This window comes from Symphodus melops (genome assembly GCF_947650265.1).
Source record: "Symphodus melops genome assembly, chromosome: 13".
Taxonomy (NCBI): domain Eukaryota; kingdom Metazoa; phylum Chordata; class Actinopteri; order Labriformes; family Labridae; genus Symphodus; species Symphodus melops.
The window spans coordinates 649,136-664,217 of record NC_136703.1 but is presented as its reverse complement, the minus strand read 5'-3'; the positions used below and the strand labels follow the sequence as shown (position 1 = coordinate 664,217).

Here is a 15,082-nt window from a genome sequence, read left to right as displayed (position 1 = left end):
AATCATCATAAAGTACCAAAATAAATACCTGTAACATTACAAGGCTGAAGCCACCCTGTTCGGGGTAGCAGGGGCGTGTCCAGACCTGGGGGGGGGGCAATGAAGATCCTTCTTTGCCCCTTCTCTCTGCATGAATCACTCCAACATGAACATCTTCTAAGATTCATTCTTTGAGGACTCAAAACAGCCCCAATCGTGGATTTCAACAGCCAATGGCAGCTGAGGATTTTGGGATGGCATCTGAGGTGGTTCATCTGATTTCAAGGGGGGCCCATGCCGCCCCTCTGGCCATGCCCCTGAGCTTCTGGAGACCTGGACCTGACCTTCAGAGAACAAAGCCCTCAGAGACACAAAGGCATAAAAAAGGAGAAATGTTCATTGAGGGCTGATGGAGATCGATGACCCGAGAGGAACTGGGTGAAAGATAAGGAGAGGTTGACAGTCAGGAGGGAGGAGACAGAGGGGGAAACTGTCTTTTAACTTCTCAAGGTCAACTCCTTTCATGTGCATGCCGAGCCTCTGCAGCAGGTAGCGAACAGCCAGCACTCATCGGGTCAGGCATGCAGAGAGGGGGCCACGTCCCAGTTTGGGAAGCGGGTCTGTTGATGCCTCGGGGCCAACAGTCTCCTTCACCTGCGCTTCTCGCAGACAAGGGCCCTGCATTAATCATGTGCAATGTGATAGTCCCACCCCTCCCCCCCTGGACGTCGGCCCCTAAACAGACTCTGACAGGAGGGGCCCCTCTCTCTCTCTCTCTCTCTCGCTCTCAGCACACCTGTATTGCTGCGGGTTCAAACTCAGTGTGCACATGTCAAAGACAGGAGCACAGATGCAGCTGTCTCCTCTCTGATTGGCTTGTGAAGGCATCGACTTGTTAGGATAGCTGACCTTCCAAGGTCAAACCAGTCACACTGTCCAGCAGCTATGCTAGCAGCTACTCTAGCAGCTACACTAGCAGCTACACTAGCAGCTATGCTAGCAGCTATGCTAGCAGCTACGCTAGCAGCTACACTAGCAGCTACACTAGCAGCTATGCTAGCACCAACGAGCACGACGACCTTCTACAGAATCAGGAATGAATGTGGAAAACAGCTGCTAGCGTTCATGTGGCGATGTGGCAGGTCGAGTTCTTCTTCTTGGGATTCCGTCGATGCTGCATGTTTGAGAAGAGTCTCGTCTGTTCTGTGCTCCATGACAAAGAACACACTCCATCACTCTGTTTCAATGAACACACGTTCAGCTCTCAGCTCCACCGAGCACGCACCATCAGTCCATCGTAATAATGAGCATCAGAGAGAGCCGTCACGTCACTACAGCGTGGAGGACGTTTGATTCCAGCGCACTACAGTTAGCCCCGTGTGTGTGTGTGTGTGTGTGTGTATGTGTGTGTGTGTGTGTGTGTGTGTGTGTGTGGGTGAAGTTCGACTGTCCGCCTGTCCTGGCGTTCTTCGTTCACTCGTCGAGTGCGTGCTGAAAGCTTTCGGAGGAGCGCTGAGTGGGTGAGCGAACACGTGTGCAGCCGGTCAACTCACCACGGCCGCTCTCGGAGCACACTCACTGCTCCCTGTGTGCAAAACTGATCCTGCTCGACATCGCCTACACACACACACACACACACACACACACACACACACACACACACATCCATGAAGGATTGAGGAAAACAGTAGAAGTGGACACACAGCACACATTCATGTTGAGTTAACTTGGAGGCCACACAACTCAGCACATTAATAATTCTCTACACAACAAAGGCCGAGGGGCCCCGACAGCGGACCCCGAGGTCAGAGTCCAGCGTGTGTGTGTGTGCGTGTGTGCGTGTGTGTGTGTGCGTGTGTGTGTGCGTGTGTGTGTGTGTGTGTGTGTGTGTGTGTGTGTGTGTGTGTGTGTCCTCAACACGTGAGCTGCTTATCAATGCAGAGACAGGCTTGTCAGTGTGAGCGTCCTTCTGAAGCACATTATCAGTCATAAAGTGAAGAAAAACAAGTGGTGTAGTATTACATGCTGTCATGTGATCCGCTGACCGACAAAGTCTGAACCGCAAAAAAAACAGGTTCAAGTGTGAAGCAGCACGAGGACAAGCGGGTCATCTGGAGAGAGGCGGGAGGGACGGGTTTTTATTTCTGTCCTGGGTTTGATACGGGTCAGGATCATTTCTGCGGGGTGGAACAGCAGTGATGATGTCAGTCACACCTGTAGCACCTGGATGTTCCCCGAGCCAGGTGCTACTCACATCGTGTTTCCTCAGCTTACTCTGAATCTTCTCTTTTTCTCTCCTCAGACATGTTTGAGTCAGAGTCACGTCACACAGACTCTGTTTGTGAACATACAGAGCTTTACACTGGAACACCATGACAGTGTACCAACATATTCTGACACTTGGACCAAGATACCTCCAGCAAAGATCGACTCAGAGCTTCTCAGGATAGAGTGATAAAGTGAGAGCTCACTTTGTCTGTGACTCTGGTTTAGAAAATTTACTCTTCTAAATCCTCCGTTGATGTTTCACAGAGTGTTTATGTCAAGAGTGAAGATCACCATCACTACCAAGAGAGTGAAGCTTGAAACAGCCTCCGCTAACACGTGACTGTGTAGATAATCCTCGTTCAGAGTAAAAGAACTACCCATCCCACAATCCATTGCAAACGATCCCTCTTCTGACTGACTGCTCGATTTGAATGTTTGTGTTTTCACTGACAGAAATGAAACAACGAGGCTGCGTGTCCTCTGAGATTAGACAGGCAGAAGATAGTCGTCCATCTTTGCTGGTCGGTCCAGGTCGACACTTCAATCCATGTTGTTTGTGCAGATTTCCTCAAAAGTTGCAACAGCTGCAGTGAAACATGAACGATCTCACGGAGATTACGGCGAAACGCTGATATGATAAGACGAAGAACGGCGAGGTGTCACACAGCAGTCGGCGAGCGAGCCAGTAAATCAATGTCCCTCCCTGAACAAACGCCAGCCGCTCGTTCACGCTGCTTTTTCTCTGAGCTGTCGATATTTTGTATCAGCGCCTGATAATGACGGAGGAAACATGGCTGCACAGGTTGAGTCAGGAGAGTCGATCAATACGTCTTCAAATGAGCTTCATCCCGTCTGCTCTGAAAGCTGTCGTGGAGAGAGTGTGAGTCCTCTGATCCAATCCCATCAGGTGCGACTCATACAGGAAGTAGAAAAACAACCCGTCTCAGATCAGGGTTGTTCCAGCTTCAGGGACTGGAACCTGCATGTGTGCATGAGCTCTCCATATGAGGACAGATGACCTGATTGCATCTCTCAATTATCAAATCAATTAGGCAGCGAGGCGTATGAGCTGTTACTGATCCTGAGAGGACTTAGCTAATGGCTCGTAACACGCTGGATGTAAATTATCAGAGTGGAATAACTGCTCGCATTTAAATGAAGCGGGAAGTAGAAATTATTTATGGAACACAACAATGTCATTAGTGCACATGCTGGATGTTTAACTCGGTGACCCACGAGCTCTCAGTGGATGCTGTGGATTTCTTTACCGTGGTTGTTTGTCTGCTAGATGATGATTCATTAAAGGACCAATCAGAGAGCTGCGTGGAGAGCGAGATGATGACGCTCTCTTCCTCTGTGATCAGACATGAAGGAAACGTGCAGAGCTGGCTAAACACTGAAGCTACAGTGTCCACCACATGGAGGGGGGGGAGACAGCTCTTTGTGATGAGAAGAGTTTAGACTGCAGTACTCATTTTAACCACTAGGGGGTCAGAGCTACATATCGCTCCTTTAACTTCCTCATACACTGAAGAAGTAGATGTAGACCATGTAGACACTGACATGTTAACACTCTGCATTTCAAGTAAAATTTTGTTTCAAAATTCTCCCGCTAAGAATGCGTCCATCCGTTCGACCGCTCCTCGCCACGAGATGCTCATGATGTCGTGTATTCCCCCACAGTTAGTCTCACCAGCTACTTCTAATGACTTGGGCTGCCAGAGACTCATTGATTTTCTCTGCACCTCCCAGACATGCCCCCCCCCCCCCGCTGAGCCGAGGGCCGCTCTGCACCAGGGGGGGCGGCCTGTCACAGCCAGAGCTCAGGGACCGTCTGACCAACTCTCACGTTGCTTCAATTATTCAGCCGCTCACTCAGACACTCCTGACAATGTCTAGATAAAGCCGGATAACGTCCTCTCCTCCAATCAGGACTGTCTCTGTCATGTTGAGGCTGTCAGGCCGCTGTGGACGGACTTTGATCAGGAACATTTCCACAGCTATCACAGCCCGTCTCAAAGTGCTGATCCAAGAAATGTCCTGGATGAGTTACACAACGTGCTGTACCTTTCCATATGTGGAAATAAGACGGTCGGCTGAAAGATTTCTGAATAAGCATGAAGACATTTATTAGTTGGACAGAAGTCTAAATGTCTCTCAGAGCGTAATGAAGCGCTGTGTTCATGTCGTCAGTCTGATGATCTTAGAGATGTTTTTCTGCAGCAGCTGAAACAAAACAGCTGCAGATCAATGGTTTTATCTCCTCCTTTAGTATCACATGCTGCACACACACACACACACACACACACACACACACACACACACACACACACACTGTGGAGCAGACTGAGGTGTGGAAATATTTATGAAGGACTATTGACTCTGCTCACAGAAGCACAAACAGAGAGAAAGAGTCCATGACAGTAACATCAAAGTGTTTTCTCAGGATGGATTAGTGTGACGGTCTGCAGGATTACAGCAACACACTGAGCCTGACTGAAGGACCAACCAGCTGCATCCACACACACTGACTCACTGCCAGGTAAAACACACACTGTGTGTGTGTGTGTGTGTGTGTGTGTGTGTGTGTGTGTGTGTGTGTGTGTGTGTGTGTGTGTGTGTGCACGTCACAGCTGTCAGCACAGCCTGGCACACCTTGTACTGTCAACATGCTGCAGTCTGAGAAGTGTCAGGTAAACAACACAACTGTAGAGTGGATGCTCACACAGACCAGCATGTGGAGGACACTGTAGCTTCAGTGTTTAGCCAGCTCTGCATGTGGTGGACACTGTAGCTTCAGTGTTTAGCCAGCTCTGCATGTGGTGGACACTGTAGCTTCAGTGTTTAGCCAGCTCTGCATGTGGTGGACACTGTAGCTTCAGTGTTTAGCCAGCTCTGCATGTGGTGGACACTGTAGCTTCAGTGTTTAGCCAGCTCTGCATGTGGTGGACACTGTAGCTTCAGTGTTTAGCCAGCTCTGCATGTGGTGGACACTGTAGCTTCAGTGTTTAGCCAGCTCTGCATGTAGAGACACTGTAGCTTCAGTGTTTAGCCAGCTCTGCATGTGGTGGACACTGTAGCTTCAGTGTTTAGCCAGCTCTGCATGGGTCTGTAAAGCTTTCTGCGTTCTAACCTCTCTCCATGTTTCATCTCCAACATTGATCCTAGTTTGAGCAGCTTTCTGCTGCTGGAGCTTATTAGAAACATGCAGAGGCTTTTTAGCTCGGGTACAATCACTTCTATCTGAAGCAGTTCCACTGCCCGCTTCCATCACTGCAACACCTGTTCACCTGATTCTTTATTTGACAAATAAAGAACCTTGAACTTGAACCTTGATAACTGCTCTCATATCTGGCAAACCCAGGGGCGTCCAAAACGGCCTTCAAAGCCCCGCCTACCTTCTCTGGTCCAATCAGATCCAGAGCATTCAGGAGCAGAATCTAAAGTTAGAAGGAGGACATACTGGCTGCTGCATTGTTGTCAGAGAAGCTTCAACACAGCAGGTTTCCTTCATGATCACACAGGAAGAGAGCAGCTCTCTGATTGGCTGACTGATCACAGAGGAAGGTGCCTGAAGTCAAAGTGAGCTGTGATTGGTCGATGAGGTTTTTTTTTTCCTGTGTAAGGTTAAAGATCTCGAGTGCAGTTGGAGAACATGAATTTACCATCCAGCTCCAAGGTTCCTGTGGACCTTCACAGCATCCTGATCACGTCGTAGCTCCGGACTTATTGGTGATTTATTGTTCATCCTTCAAAAACTATAAATCAAGTTTCATCTTTTTTTGTTGTTGTTCAAACTTTAAACCTACGGGAAAATGTTTCACATGTTTTATAATGATGTTTTCCACCTGGCAAGACAAAACAAAGAGCTGTGATGTGTGTGTGTGTGTGTGTGTGTGTGTGTGTGTGTGTGTGTGTGTGTGTGTGTGTGTGTGTGTGTGGGCAGGAGCCATGCACCGCGGGCTGCTGGTAGTACTGAAGCTGAAAGTTGGCTGCGCTCCAGGAGGATGGAGGCTGAGAGACGCCTCGGCGCGCTGAAATATTGATTGAGAAAGATGAAGCGGCCGCGGGCCATCGGCTGCGTTTGGACAAGAGATGCGGGGAAAGTTCGATCCGTGCATCCGTGCTCGCCGAGCGTTACACGCTGCTGCTTCTGACTGAACAGAGTGCCACCGTGAGTCGGCTTTACATTTCCCTCTCTGTCAGCTCTGATTAACATGAGACCCTCTGCAGACGTCTTAATAAACATGTCATTCACTCAGCTTCACCGCCAGCCTGACGCCCCCGCTGCATGAACACATGACTGTAACGAGTGTACTGTCACTTACACATGCATTTCTGTACCTCCATACACTTTTATATTCAAGGATAAAGCGTCTTATTTCTCTGGTGTCAAACCTCTGACTGATACGAAAAGCACAAACATGTCCTCCAACACCTTTGAGCCAGAGCAGATTGAATGTGTGTAATTCCAAGCAGCCGGATGTGTCACCACTCTGACCCGCCTTAAACGAAGACCCGGGTCTGGACTCCAGTCCGGTGTTTCCCTCCTCAGACTAAATGCAGCTCGAGTCGAGTGAGAAGATAATTATGTGGAAACAATTCAGACTGTGCTTCAAATCAGGGAAGAGCTGCGTTTGTCTCCAACGCTGACTGAAAGGTTAATTAGACGCTCTGTGTGTGTGTGTGTGTGTGTGTGTGTGTGTGTGTGTGTGTGTGTGTGTGTGTGTGTGTGTGTGTGTGTGTGTGTGTGTGTGTGTGTGTGTGTGTGTGTGTGTGTGTGTGTGTGTGTGTGTGTGTGTGTGTGTGTATTCCTCTGAGTCTTCTTGTTCGGGTCCTGAACATGCATACGAGCGTGTAACGTGTGTGTGTGTGTGTGTGTGTGTGTGTGTGTGTGTGACACCCTCTGTCGGAGCGTCCTCAGTGGGAGAGCCAGCGTGCCTTTGATTCATTTTTTATTGGGCCCCTGCAGCTCGGGCCCCACGCTGCCTGTTCCTGCTTTTCACACCGCTCTCTCTCTTTGTGCCTGCTCGCCTCTCTGACGTCTTTTAAAGTCAATATATTTAGCGCTCCTCCTCCTTGTTCCTGGAAGTAGCTGGTGGTCGTGCGGCTCGTCTGTGTCACAGTTTGTATGGAAACGACCAGCTCAGGAAATCTTCATTCCCAGGACTGCGCTCGCCTCTCTCCGTCCCTCTGAGACGGCAGAGATGGAGACGCAACCAGCTCATCATGTCCCACTCGTCCTACTTCTCTCTGCGTCGCACTCCCTCTCCCCCCCCCCTCCCCCCTCTTCCTCACCCCCTCCCCCCCTCTTCCTCACCCCCCCCTTCCTCTCATCCTCGAGTCTTACACCCACGCTCAAAGTGTGCCGTCTCTCTTTCTCCTCTGTCGTGTGTGTGTGTTGTGTGTGTGTTGTGTGTATGTTTTGTGTGTGTGTGTGTGTGTTGTGTGTGTATGTTGTGTGTGTGTGTGTGTTGTGTGTGTATGTTGTGTGTGTGTGTTGTGTGTGCACTGTGTTGTGTTGTGTGTGTATGTGTGTGTGTGTGTGTGTTGTGTGTGCACTGTGTTGTGTTGTGTGTGTGTGTGTGTGTGTGTGTGTGTATGTTGTGTGTGTATGTTGTGTGTGTGTGTTGTGTGTGTGTGTGTGTGTGTGTGTTGTGTGTGTGTGTGTGTGTGTGTGTGTGTGTGTGTTGTGTGTGTATGTTGTGTGTGTGTGTTGTGTGTGTGTGTGTGTGTGTGTGTGTGTGTGTGTTGTGTGTGTGTGTGTGTGTGTGTGTGTGTGTGTGTGTGTGTATGTTGTGTGTGTGTGTGTGTGTATGTTGTGTGTGTGTGTGTGTGTGTATGTTGTGTGTGTATGTTGTGTGTGTGTGTTGTGTGTGCATGCTGTGCAGAGCGATGCTGACGGGCGTGTCACGCCAGCTCAGTCTCATCAGAGTGACACTGACATCCCAGAGACTCCTTCAGCCACCATCAAAGGCAAACCGCCTCCAGAGGGGGCTGACCCCCCCCCCCCCCCCCCCACACACACACACACACACACATACACACACACACACACACACACACACACACACGCGCGCCTTGCTGGATGCTGTCTAGTCATATTGCGTCGGCAGAGCCCCCCCCCCCCCCCCCCCCTCTAACATTAGTGGAGGAGAGGAAGCTGTAAAGTCAATCAGCCCGTTTAATGTCTGACCTCGGACCAGATCAGAGTTCTTAAACGTCCCAGCCTCTCAAAGACTGATCAGCACCTTTAAAGTCTGATTATGACATCACTTCCTGTCCACATAAGATCTTATCTTCTTCAGTCAGTGCTGAAGACGCTTCGCTTCGCTTGACCTCGTTCTTCTGTTTATGTTTTCTTCATCTCATTGACCCGTGTGAGATCAGAGCGGTGCTTTAAACACTCCTCATCCTCACTGTCCAGCGTGTTCTCTGGTTGGATCACAGACGAGCGCTCGCTGCTGCGTGAGTCAGCTGCAGGTGCCCACACAGGCCTGATGAAAGCTGCCCACAGCCACAGGCCTCCTGTTCCCTCTTCATGTTCAGAGAGGTCACTCAGTCCGTCCAGCATGCACGGAGCGTCACACACTTCACGTCCACGTCTCGGCCTGCTGCGAGCAGCTGAGCCAATGATTCATTAAAGCAGAGAGGGAGGACGCCTGCACACTCTCTTTACGTCCACGTCACGAGGACAGACGCCCGGAGACATCTGAAGAACTCCCTTGGAGCTTGGTTTAGTCACAACACTTATACCGGACTCTCACAGGAGGAAGCACAGTGTGGCTAAAGTCAGAGGGCGGTCCTCACAGAGATACTAAAACCCTGTTTCCACCCAGCGGTTCGTCTCGTCTCAGTTCGGCGTTTAAATAGAATAAAGATTCCCAAATAACTGATCCGTACTGTCCCACTTTTTGAGACCCTTCCGTTGGGGTGACGAGAATATCGTGCCGACCCAAAAAGGTGGAGCTTAAGACTGCTGTCCGCTGATTGGCTGAAAGAATCATCACTTCCGACAAAGAAAACTCTGCCGTGTTTAAACCATTGACTGTAACACAGACGATGGTTTACGTCCTTTCAAACATCAACATCCAGGATGAATGTACACGGGACACGCTTCAAATGTTTGAGATCCATCAGACCAAAGGTTTTTATTTCATCGTGAGCTGCTCCTGAACGCTGCTGTCCTCTCGCTGTTCGTGCTGCGGTGATGAAAACGTCACGTGCGTCAGACTCGGATACGTTAGCTCGTCTTCAGGTCGGTTCATCTCGACTGTGGTTAACTCGGAGGTCGATTTCATCGACGATTGGGGGAGGGAGTAGCAGAGAAAATCACTCCCATGATTCCCCGCCAGCCTTCGACACCATCTTTTGTTATTGTTTTGATTGAGCGCCCCCTGGTGGTCCATCACGTTAAAACACATTTGCATATATCCAAAGAAAAAGCAAAGAATAGACAAACAGACATCCTGAAGATCAGAGTTCCTCCTCCGGCCATCACGACACAGCATCTCTCTTTGGAACAGCTTGATCTGCTTGACCTTCAGGTTGGGATGATATATTGATTTGACAGTGTGAATAATGTTATACTCAAAGACAGACTTCAGTACAGAGCTGCCATGTTTGTATTTCATATTTATGTCTCAGCAGCAGAGCTCACCGGTTTCCGTCTGGATTCTTGTTCCTCCTTAAACCTCCCACGCTGCTCGGACACAAACATGACCTCCTGAACTCCAACGCAGAGGATCGATTTTTGAATTCACTGCAGCTGCTTCTGAATCCTATACTGCATACCAACTGGAGACAGCTCTGTGGAGTGGAGCCAGTTCACAGTCAAAAGCTCTCAGAAGTCAGCTTCAATATTTATAGACAGTTTAGCCCACAGAGCAGAATATGGATTTACACACACTCATCTTAATAATGTTCTCCGGAAGTGTCAGAAATATGTTTTTATGTTAATGTCCAGAAGAAGTGTGAACTCAGTGCAGCGTTCACAGCCTCCGCTGGTGATGTAGTCCAGACCACGACGACAGAGACCAAGTCCTCCTCCAGACCAGAGATCTCAGAGACAGAGACGAGACCAAGACCTCGGCAGGATCAGACTGAGATTATAAATATCACAGAAGACTCATCCTGTGTCCCTCACTTAGACCGTAACACGGGGATAAAAATCTAAAAACGAATTAATTCAACATATTTATTAAGTCTTTCAACTTTCTGAACTCACTTCACTTCTTTATGGGAGACTTTTTCTCAAATCAGCTTTTTGTCAGCTGATTGTCATTTTGGCCTTTCTTGGTCCAGCAGCTACTGTAAGTCTTTCTTGCCTTTTGACTTCAAGTTTTCTGCTTTCTTTCTGGTCACGGTGACGATGTTGGGGTCTTGATCGGCCTTGATTTAAAGTCCAGAGTCTGAGACCGAGTAAAAAGCTTTTGATCCAAAGACCTTAAAAAGTGACTTGAAGAAGCCGCTGGAATATCAAAGATGGAGAACCAAGAAACTGATGATGTTTCCTGCTTTAATATATTTAAAACAAACCAGTCTGTGAGAGCTTCGTCCCATCAGAGACACAGTTTTAATAGATAGAGATGGACAGAAACAAATGAAGTCTCATTGAAGCAATAAACACAGAAAATTAAATGATTATGACGAGTTAGCAGTTAAATATCAATAATAAGTATCACGAACATTTCCACCTCCGTCCATCCATCAGCGTGGATCAGCTCTGCTTGTGGATCCAGAGCTGATTTCTCATTGGCTGGGGAACTCGGCGGCAGCTTGTTTTCCGTCTCTCGGTGTGTCACGGTGGCGTCCCGTCATGGTGACATCCTGCAGGGCCGACTGTGACGGCAGCTGATGTGATGTGGCGAGCGGCTGGATTGACAGGCAGAGTGCCTGAGATGCTGATCATCTTTGTCAAGCTGAGACGGTAAAATGCTGCAGCGACCCATAAATATTGAACCTGCCCACAGGCCAATGACCTGCACCAGCTGAATGTGGCCTTTCTGGCGAGGCGAGTGGATGTGTGTGTGTGTGTGTGTGTGTGTGTGTGTGTGTGTGTGTGTTAGAGATGAGTGCTTTAAGCTGCAGAGAAAATGTGCATTGAGGGTAAAAGAGGGGGGGGAAAGGTCACGTCTGCAGGGTTCAGCGAGATGTTTTCTAGGAAGAATAATGTAAAAAATAAAGAGCAGCAACACACACTTCATATTCATGCTCCACTTACACAAACATATCACTGCAAATTAGATGCTGCAGCATATAGTTGTATTTTTCAGAATCCGTCCGTCCATCATGTCACACATTCAGGAGGATTCTTCTGTTCGACTTTTAGAAAGAAGAAAAAAACGTAAAAAAGTAAAATTCAGAAAATGAATACAAATGTTTAATTTGAATAATTCAAAGATTTTATGATTTCTGATCGTACTGCAAACTCAGCGTGGCGTCATGCAGTATGAAAGTCTGCGGTCTCTGACACCGCCGTGGACTTTATACTTGACACAACTACCAGATTGTATTTTAGCGCGATGCTAACGACCCGGCCCATGTCTCTAATACTTCTAGCGATCTAATAAAAGGACCTTTCTGCAGAGTGGCTGTGTTAATGGTTTGTCCAGAGATGGTTAAACGCCATATTAAACAATGAGACCGTGTATGGCACCAGTGTTGTCTCAGTCACAGGAATCTGTTGGCCGTCTGTGTTTTCTACGAGCTAACATGTCTTAAACACGTTTCCTCGGAGCCTGACAGCGGCGTATTTGAAAGGCCTGTTTCCGCCGTTCATAAAAAGAAATCCTCCAAATGTTCTAAATGAATTAAACATGACTTGGTAATTGACTGTACATTATGAAGCAGCGGGAGACGAGGAGGCCGAGTTAGACTGAGAGAGCTGCACAGACTCCAGAGACTAATGAGCTAACTGCAGGGCGTTCTTCCTCATGTGACTGCTGTAATTGGGTCAGTCAATCGGCCTGTGTGCTGCTGCTGCATTAGAGGAGCTTACATCCGTCTGACGTCCTGGCCCACAATGCTGTGACCATGTGGGCCACAGCAGCAGCAGACGGAGAAGCCGCCTCAGACCGGCTCGGCGTCTGATCTCTCGCTGCTCCATCAGTTATGTCGAGTTAAGACTGAACAGAATGAGTCTGTGTCTGAGTTTTGCTCCTGGCAGTGTTTGGTTGTTTATTTTTTGGGTCACTGATTTTACCCTTCTTCCTCTGTTTGCTCTCTATAAGAGCTGAACGTACAGTAAAGGCGTGTGGAAGCACTAATTACCAACCTATGATTTCCATCTTAATTTGCTTTGCTTGACTTAATACAGACTTCATTTTGTTTTTTCACTTTTTAATGACTTTATTGACATTTCCAGAACATCACAAGTTTTTGTTTCACTGCTTTAAAGGTCACATCTCCTCCTCCTCTGGTTGTGTGTTGTTGTAAATCCACTCTGATCCTGTATTTGATCATGTCTATAAACCCCTCTATTTCAGCCCTGCTCAGAACAGGCTGTTTCTGTGTCTGTAGCTTTAAATATGTAAATGAGCTGTGTCTGACCATGCCCCCTCTCTGGAAGGGCTCGGGTGTACTCGCTGCTTTCTGGCTCCATGTCCTGTTGTTTACGGTGAGAAGGCAGACTCAGAGGGCAGAACAAACACCTAGCTGTGGGAGTGTCACCCACCTGGGGGAGGGGCTACTGCCCTTTGTGATGTCATAAAGGGGAAATCTCCAAACGGCCTGTTTGAGCACACATTTTCTGAAAAGTGGAGCAGGCAGAAGACGGAGAGGATGGACTTTTCTCATCATTGGAGGGTTTGGAGACAGACTGATATTGGTGAAGTGCATACCGGTCGTTACCCTGAACACGCTCTGCGTACATTATTTTCTTTGCAGTTTAACTTTGTTTCAGTGTGACAGATCCTGTATTTAATTCTTTTTCATTTCTTCACCTCCGTCTGTGAGTTAAGGTCTTTGGTGTACAGTATGGTTGTGTTACGTAACCACAACAGTCAAGAGCTCTGACATCTTGAATCACTGGCACTAAACAGTGAAGCTCTCTGATTGGTTGGTTGACTGGAGCCCTTTCATCAAAGCCGTGTTGGTTATCTTTATTGTGTTTGTTTGGAAGAATCAAAGCATGTATTTAAATATAGACAAATAGACAAACTGCAATCTTAGAACAACATCGGCTTTCATTAATACATCTCTTTATATCAGTGCTGATAACAAAGTCGTCTCTGTGTGTATTAGCGCTTAGCTAACAGCCTCTCACATCCTCGAGCCTGGAGCAGATGTTTGTGTGGGTTTCCTCTCTGCTGTAATCTTTTGGTTTCTAACATCCTATTGTTGTTGTTTACACATTCAGGAGAGCTGCTTTCTGCCAGGTGCTCTTTACTTCTTAACTTGGGTTTGGAATAATCGCTCAGAAACGTTCATCGTGTCTTCTTACTACTGTAGAGGTTTTTTGTTTTTTTCTTCTGACACGTGGTGTAAGGGTAGATGTTGCTCTTTAGCTTTTAACTCGACAGTTTCAGCGATGTCTCTCACCTTCTTCAGAGGCGTCTCGGAGAGGGGTGACGTGTTCTGACAGCCTCTTCAAAAGGTAAAGAGCAACATCTACCCTTACACCAAAAGTCTGAACAATGAACCAAAAGCCGTCTACACTTTGGATTCATGTTTGAGGGTCTGTTGGTGCCGGTGCTTTTAGATAAACCACAGACATTCAAAAACAACGACAGCGTCCACCATCGATGTGGAACACTGTGTAAATGCGTTTGTGCTTCATTCAGATGCACACGCTCAAACATGCTTACACACAACCATTCTGTGTGTGAGTGTGTGTGTGTGTGTGAGTGTGTGTGTGTGTGAGAGCGAGTGTGTGTAGACACTAATGAATGTTTACATCCAGTGCTGTCAGGCTGAGTGGGCGTTAACTCGAGACCTAGCGTACATTCCTTTGAGTTAAGTGCTTGCAGCTCATCCTTTCCTTTTTAAGGTTTTCACAGTAATTACGGAGGTTTCTGCAGCAGCTGTCTTCAAACTGAATGTGTGTACATGAACCGGATGAGAGGCTGAAGCAGCAGGAGGGTTAACTGTTGTTTTGGTACGCTGGTTACTGTTAAAAACCAGAGGCTCTGAATGTGTTATTATCTCTTTATACTCACATAGTTTTCACTTTGTGTTCTTTGCTGAAGCTTCTAAATTAAGATTTCGAAGCTGCAGCTGGTTTGATAATTGTTTCTTTGTTGGTTTGAATTTTTAGATACTCTGAACCAGATGAACAAACAGTATCAGACCTGTGTGTCCAGAAAAGACCATGTTGTTATTGGCTCCACTTTCAGTCCGCATGTATTCATGTGTTTCTTTGCAGTTGTTCGATGGTCTGCGGGTTATCCGTTGCTGCTTCCACTCTGACCGTTTTGGTCCTTCACATGAGAGCGCGACTCATCGGCCAGCTGATCTACTCACACAGATATCAGCATGTCCAGTCAGTATCGTATCGAATCATTTCAGCAGAAATATGCACCGACATTACTCGATTTATTCTCCGGTCAAATATCATCGAATCTGAGTTTATCACATTAGCAGTTCTCTGTCACCAGCAGAGGGCGCTGTATGGGTTACAACAAGCATCCTCAGCGGTGACACGCGCTCACTCTTCAGCTGAGTGACCATCTCGTCTTCATTAAATATCTTTGATAACTGCAACTGTGTAAATATCTAAATCATCAATAAATAACTCAAAACAAAGAGCTAAGAAATACGTGTGTATGTATGTCAGTATGTGTGTGTGTGTGTGTGTGTGTGTGTGTGTGTGTGTGTATGTACGTATGTGTGTATG

The 15,082-nt window shown here is 47.6% G+C and overlaps 1 protein-coding gene across 1 annotated transcript in view; it reads right to left on the bottom strand.

Annotated features, from left to right (window-relative positions):
- Window positions 1–260: 260 nt before the first annotated feature.
- LOC306834213 (uncharacterized protein) overlaps window positions 261–15,082 on the bottom strand; it is a gene marked incomplete at its 3' end in the record, with an annotated part of 27,129 nt that continues 12,307 nt past the window's right edge. Inside the window, 2 exon segments of the mRNA XM_079360050.1 lie at window positions 261–323; window positions 7,091–7,144. Coding sequence (XP_079216176.1) covers window positions 261–323; window positions 7,091–7,144 — 117 coding nt within the window.